Genomic DNA, 7,561 nt, shown 5'->3' with positions numbered 1-7,561 from the left:
CAGTCATGACTGGCATGTACATAAGCCTTCCAACTGAAGGCATTTGTCCTAACACACTCCATTACATCATCACCACCACCGTCCTCATCATCATCATCATCCCCATTGTCAACAGCAGTAATAGACTACCTTGTTAATTTAGTTCAAGTTTTACAACCAATCACATGAGCTCGTTAAAAAACAAAGCTGTGAAAACAAATGCGCAAACGGCAACCCTCTATTTCCATCTTTAAGCTGTCATGGACGTGAGCTCTGCACCCTTCCCGGTCCTCTGTCCCGGTGTGTACTGTGGTGGTTTAGTATGATTGTGCGGGCAGGCCAGGGGAGGGGTTGAAGCGAGCGGAGAGAGAGGGAGGCGAGGCGAGGAGAGAGGAGAGGGAGGCAGCAGAGAGAAGAGGAGGGGAGCGTAGAACGCGGCGGCATCCTTCCACCCCTCCCCCTCGAACTCGTCGCAGAGAGCAGCCCCGTTCAGATGGTGCCATCATCATAGTCGGCGAGTTACTGGCTTCCAGCATGTAGCGCTGAGCCGCGCATCACCCCATCATCCCGGAGCCTGGTCCGTCCAATCAAGCCAGGAAAAGAAGGGGACATTGCAACAAACATATGATATCGACACAGGCCAGCGTGACAACAACCTGCTGTTGGATTTGTTGTAATTTATGCGGCCGAGTTAATGTATAATCTGCATCATTTATTTTTCTTCCGCATAAAATGAATTCCATACAGACGTCAGCTCAAATTTAGCCTTCTATTATAAAACATTCAGCAACAAAACCGATGGAATATCGCCTTGGTCGACATATCCCATCGTTCAGACGGGCTTTCTCTGCCGGATTTAAATTGAATTTCAAGAATAAAACGCCGGATTTCCCCGATTGCTCCTGCCTAACCGTTAAACGTCCTTGGAGCATGGCCTGGTGAGTGGCTACATTTTAGATTAATATACGAATCACACCATGTACATACATGTAGTTTCACCATATCTCCTATCTATACCACGATTTACACACTGATGTAGATTAAATGTTATGTTGTTTAGGCTTTGTGGGCCACAGGTCAAAGCATTAATCTCCCAAGTATTCTCATTACAATTATGTAGCTATTATTTGACCTAACAATTCGCGCCTAATCTGACCTATCGAATCATTGTTTTATCAAACATGTTATCACCAGGCTAGTGATTGCGTTCTCGGTAGAAAGGGGTAGATAACAAAAAATCCTGAACAACCTTGAATTTGAGTAAATGTCTTCCTACGTGACGTGAACTTATGCAGGATTTAAATAGGCTACCGATAATTGACACTTGGTATGATGTTGTGTCAGCAGAAATAGTTCTTATGGTTCAGTATTTGGACAGCGGCCGGTTCATGTCATGCATTCAACATTTAGGTGTGAGAGCGAATGATGTGGGCTACAATCATGTCAGGGCGCACACACACCAAATAGCAGTGCATGTGCGATTTTTTTTTGCCCCGTGTTGGGATTATTAAAAGATTTAAAGTAGTTGCGTTATAACATTGAATATGGTGCCCGTCAGAAACAACAGACAGGTGATTCTGGGTAAAGGATTCCAATTGCTGTTCCGGTTTGAAGAAATCATAGAAATTCTTCGTGATATGTGTATAAAAAATGCATCATTTTCGCATTTGGATTGATGCGCTCCGTGCGTAATTTTGCGCATCCATGCCCCGCGCATGTATTCTTTGACATAGTCGGCAAATACACCATGCATTAGTAGAGCAGCACCGTAAAAGTCCTGAAGCCTTAATATGACTGTCCAGAGAGTGGGATAATTCCAGATTGAGCGAGTGGTGGACCAAGGTGAACAACTGATCTTTGAAGGTGACAAGTAAAGGGCATGTTTCGTATGCCCATCATTTGAGGTCAGCCCTGTTTGAAAAAACAAGCAAACGAGGCAATGGCTCTGAGATATGCTACTGTTATACGCTGATGGATGATTTCCTTGTAATTTACCCTCTTGAAATCTGCGTAGCAAACACGAGGAAAGGTACAGATGTTCGCTTCAGTGGCCGGGGAACGATGCTGATACCCTAAATTGTAGGGCATGATGGTAGTGAGCGTCACCTTCGTAAATCCTCTCCTTCGTCCGGATTGGCTAATTCTGTGTAAACGTCAAGTATGGTGCTTCACTTCTATTGGTATTTGGCGATTTTATTCTCTCAGAAGGCGGTATTGTAGGCAAATCCAACAGAGGTGATTGAAATGTCCACACGAACCATAGTGTCCAATCAGCGATCTACGTCTGGTGTTTGGTCATAATATTAACTAATGCAACACACTACGACTACAGTCTTTTCTTCTTATGTTACAGCAAATACCAACCTGGCATGGGTTTTTGCAGGTCAATTAGGGTCATATGGCAGAAATCACATTTCGTTTAACAAAAAATATGAAACTAAAAACACGTGTTCAAGAAATCCAATAGAATAGACTTAAACCAGAAACCCTGACTATACTCTGTCCTGTGTTGTTCCACATTCTCTTTTCATGGACAGTGAACTGGCATTCCTTGACATGATATCGGTTACATTTCTCTGAAGTGTGTTAAGCCATATTAAGCTGTGATTTGGGTCTGGTGGCATTGAAATGTGCTGAAATAGGTAGGCCTACATGATAGATAGCTACAAAATGTGCTCTGTCTCCACAGTGTAGAAATGTGTCGTTGAACCATGAAATACTGGTATTTGGGATGGATGGATGGCCCTGCCTTTTTGTTAACCCTCCTGCCATGTCATATAAAGTCAAAGAGGCTTTAAACTTCCCAGCTTAGGCAATCAATAAACCCCACATCAATACAACTCATACATAAGTGATGCTGTTTGCCATTTTTGCTTCACTTTTTTCTCCCTTCCGTAAGGGTGGTCCACACAAAGATGGAATTGAATATAGACATTGGTGTCTGAATGTTGCACACTGCTTGTGTTTTGAGCTATATTTTCTCTCTAAATTTTAGGATCTGTAGCATTACATTTTAGTCTATATGACAAGTTGTGAACGTTCCTAGTTCAGCTTATGTATTAACTGGGGAAAATGCACAGTACTACCGTATGTGCCTAAAACATGACAAGAGACTTTACAAACATCAGACAGATACTTAAATGCACCCTTATGCCTCACAGAACATTTTCCTACTTAAGGCACATTGTTGAGTTGTATAAAGCAGAGATAGAGGTATTGTTACAAATGTAATTACAACATTATAGTATGATGTAGCTGTAAGTATATGTTTATCATACTACTGGTATTGTAATTATATTTGTAACTATACTTCTACTTCTACTTTATCCAACTCTGTTGTTCGCTGATGGAATTCACACTTTTGAACATCTTTTCATTTTGTCCCTTAACAGATTCCCTGGATGTCATCAGTAATCCACGCAGGAGAAACCCAACCTCTTTTCGCTGTTCAGAATCAGCCATTGTGTACCTTCAGGTTAGAACAATAAACAACATCTGGAATCATCCCCGACCAGAGTAGACTTCAAGCACAGATGAACTGGTATTATGTCCACCATTTTGGGGCAACCACGCTCTGAAGGAGACAGAAGCCATCTCTACTACTCTAGCGCAGACCACCCTGACACCATAGCGCAGCAGCAGAAGCAGCACCAGCACCAGCAGCAGAGCACTGCACAGGTCTCCTGGAACGGTCCCTGAAATGGAGAGCCAAAGGCAAGGCATTGGGGGGTGCGGAGTGGAGTGGCAAGACTAAAGAAAAAAAAACCAGACAGAACTCATGCCGATTAGTCCGTGTTCTCCTTTTCCCGTGGCACCACACAATCACTCGTAGACCCCCATCTCTCTCCACCACCCCCCACTCACTCACTCACTCACAGTACTCTCACTCCGAGTAAGAGCCGGCTGGCTGTCTGTCTTCCATCTCAACACATACAGTACACACTACCATAATGGGAGAAATGGCGAATAGCTCGGTCGACAAGAAGAAGCGAGGCAGTGGGGCAGGAGGAGGAGGAGGAGGAGGAGGAGAGGGGAACCACCATGGGGACTTTGGGGTCACCATGGAGGAGCTGAGGGACCTGATGGAGCTGCGTGGGGCCGACGCCCTGCAGAAGATCGAGGAGAGCTTCGACAGCACCGAGGCCATCTGCCACAAGCTCAAGACTTCGCCCACCGAAGGTGAGCAGCAGAGTGCCGTGTCATCAGTGATTGGCAACCTGGAATCATTAGTTACAGTATACAAGGGCAGTCATGGGTAAGGAGAGCAGTCATGGGTAAGCGGTGAGGGCGTCAGACTTGTAACCCATAGGTTGCCGGTTTGATTCCCGACCCGCCAGGTTGGTGGGCGGAGTAATTAACCAGTGCTCTCCCCCATCCTCCTCCATGACTGAGGTACCCTAGCATGGTACCGTGCCGCTGCACTGCTCCCTTGGGACCCCATTGAGGGCTGCCACCTTGCACGGGTGAGGCATAAATGCAATTTTGTTGTTTGTAGTGTTCACTTGTGTGCTGTGGAGTGCTGTGTCACAATGGCAATGGGAGTTGGAGTTTCCCAATTGGGCCTTCACATCACTTCATAATCTAGTGCCATTAACCTGGCTTGACCATCCGAGCTAGGTGACCATGTAGTGAACACAATTACACAGCCAGGTCATTTGGAATATGTGGCACTGGAATTTAAACTAATGAATCCTGAATCCAATAAGGAGCCTATATATCTACTACCTAAGTGAAGTAGTAGATGGTTCTAAGTAGTGGACTTATTAATGCCACAGGCCCTTCACCTTGCCCACCAAAGGTGAACACAGTGTACTTCCCTAAAGAGGTTAATCAGGCCTGCCACTGGTAATAATTTATGAACTGTGTCTTTCAAGGCCAGTAAAAGAGAAAAGTTTTGCATCTGACAAGTTTCGTCTGCTTTGCCTCTGCACCTTTCATCAGAGGTGTCACGTGATGTTGATGTGAAGTTGTCTGTGACGGTTTACGTGAGCAGTCTGTACTGTCGGTAACAATGGTCACAGAACATATGGCAACAAATCGGTCTAATGGGTAATGGCTTGTCTGGGACACAGGTAAATGGGGCTTAAAGAAAAAAGGTTAAGAACCATTGCCCTGTACATACTGTCTGTCAGCCTACTCTACTGCAGTGCTTCCCCAACTAGGAGTCGGGACGCCTAGGGGGGTCGCAATGGTACTTAAAGGATAGTTCCGGCGTAAAATGAAAGTTTCACCTTAGATTTCCCATGCCCCAAAATATATCTAATGATGAGCCATTCCGGGCAATGCTGCGCCGTTATGGAGTTCGCTTATTTTAAGCTTTTTGGCGAATAACGCAGCCAATGTATCACGGCGGGGCCAATTTGTAAATATTATTTTCTGATGTTTCCCCGCTATAAACAACCTCAAAAACGCTACACACTTCATCAGAAAGGTCTCGTCAATCAAACCGAGGCACAGAGAAGATCATCGGACCACACAGTCTTTCCACTGGCCAGTGTTTTCAGGGGGTTCGCGGACAAAAGGAACATTGCATAAAAATGGAAATCGAACAGTTAATACCTAATCTAATTCCGTAATTTGGTCAGTAACAACATTCACTCATGTGGTTAATAGATGTATTTGCTATCCTGTGGATTTCTAGCAATATTAGCGGACAAACTAATAATGTAAAATCTAGCGATATTAACCCGTTAAGACACAGCGTTATAAATTTGCTGTTACCGGAATGGCAATGACCAAGTCGTAGTGCATTACTAAAGGCCCTGTGTTATGTCATAGTATTGTAGTACTATGGTAGTTAACTTTTCAGTGATTACAGTGTGCCACTGGAGGTACGGCATGCATGAAGGGGCTACTGGACAAAACAATTGCCTACGCCTGGTAATAGCTTGTCTGCTAATATTGCTAGGGATCCATTGCTAAGCTAAGTCTATGGTGGGTGGGGGGTCCCTGCTGGAAAAGTTAGGCAACCACTGCTCTACTGACATTGGGAAAGAGCAGAGGCTGAAGGTTACACTTGGTCCTTTCCCCAAATCCATGGTGCAGTTGAATGGTAGGCACAGGTCCACATAGATTGTTGAACCACACAATCACACACAATCACACCAAATATGCCCTTTTCACAATGATGTCAAACATTTTGTGCTTTGAAGTGAAACAGGTAGAAATGGCCACTAGTTCCAGACAGAACGCAGTAGAAAACAGTAGTGTCTATATTTTAGGGGTTTCACACTTGGTCCCTTTCAACCATTTCAGGGAACTCAGACCTATGACTCAGCATTTTCTGTGCATATGTGAACGCTCCAAAGTGTAGCCAGTCCCCTCAGAAGTGAACCGTACTGAGACCTTGTCAGGACATCACTTATGAGCCCTGACAAGTTACGCTTGTGACTAGTTGTAATCACTAGGTAGAGCGCTCGAGGACCGGGTGTTATCAAAAAGAGGACTGACGCACTAATAGAAGTCTAATGAGACAAGAAAGATCAGCCTGTTCTTTTCGTAATACGCTCACAATATGAACAAAAACAGAACTGAGTCCTGTTGCTGTCGGTTCACTCTTTGGTCCACTTAAAGAGGACTGAGTTCGCTTCACTTAAAGAGGACTAGACTAGAAAATGCCCTTTATGTCTATGCCACCGGATGCAACTTACAATACCTGCTTCCAATGCATTGTATCGAAAACGTCTGACGTCATGAGATAAAAGCTAATAGAGCTTGAGGAACTCAGGTGTGTAGGACATAAGCATTATTTCTGCCTCTGTGTTTCTGTTTCCGCCTGGGTTGATTTCTACGTGTATATTATAGTATTGTATATCTGTATTATGATACTGATGTTTGTGTGGCCTATGCTGCTTGATTTGATGATACATGGTATCAAGATGTTATGGCAATGGAATTTTCAGAATAGAGTGTAGCCTCATAATGTGCTCTGTTCTGCCAGTGGAATGGTGTAGTGGTCATTCAAAATCGTAAATACCATTGTACTAAACTACTACGACATCACACAGAGTCAAGTAATACATTATGACTTGAGAGTTTAAAGTTGAAAGCATAGATAACGTCTGTGGGTTGTTCTGCCCTTCATTTTGTGGCTGATGGGGAGAGTTTCTTGCTGTTTCACATGCTCCTCAGTAGCCGCATTGCTCCAATATCTTCCAAGGTCAAAAGATCGGTGGATTTTGTGGAACGTGACTAGATTCGGCTAATGCTGTACAGTGATGCATCTGCATTGGGAGGATGCCTTGTCTACTACGACTCACACTAGTTGATAGAAATCCATAGTAATTTATTTGTCATGTTGCTGTTGAGGTCCCCTTAATGATTTTTCTTTCCAAGTTGACCTCAGTGTCTCTGTTGAACATCAAGTCCATGCTGTGGGAAGATTATAGTACAGTCCCTTGACTCCTGTGTGTGGCTGAGATTTTTTTTCTTTGCTCATTTCCGCATCCTTTCCTTTTCTCTCCCTTTGCGCGCTGCATCAGTTTGCGAACCCCTGACTGTCCACACATCCTTTCATGTCATGTTGCTAAGCTACAAACGCGCTAGTGATCAAGTGGGTGTGAGAAGGAGAGGCAGACAGGCA

General features: G+C 44.3%; 1 protein-coding gene across 1 annotated transcript in view; it reads left to right on the top strand.

The window, feature by feature from the left end:
- Window positions 1–3,929: 3,929 nt before the first annotated feature.
- Window positions 3,930–7,561, top strand: part of LOC134457277 (plasma membrane calcium-transporting ATPase 3-like) — a 66,621-nt gene continuing 62,989 nt past the window's right edge. The window contains exon 1 of the mRNA XM_063209208.1: window positions 3,930–4,158. Within this exon, the coding sequence (XP_063065278.1) occupies window positions 3,930–4,158 (229 nt within the window). The remainder of the gene's footprint in view (window positions 4,159–7,561) is intronic.

The sequence above is a fragment of the Engraulis encrasicolus genome, chromosome 10 (genome assembly GCF_034702125.1).
Source record: "Engraulis encrasicolus isolate BLACKSEA-1 chromosome 10, IST_EnEncr_1.0, whole genome shotgun sequence".
Classification (NCBI taxonomy): domain Eukaryota; kingdom Metazoa; phylum Chordata; class Actinopteri; order Clupeiformes; family Engraulidae; genus Engraulis; species Engraulis encrasicolus.
The sequence above is the reverse complement of the archived record's forward strand: the minus strand, read 5'-3'. Positions and strand labels throughout refer to the sequence as shown.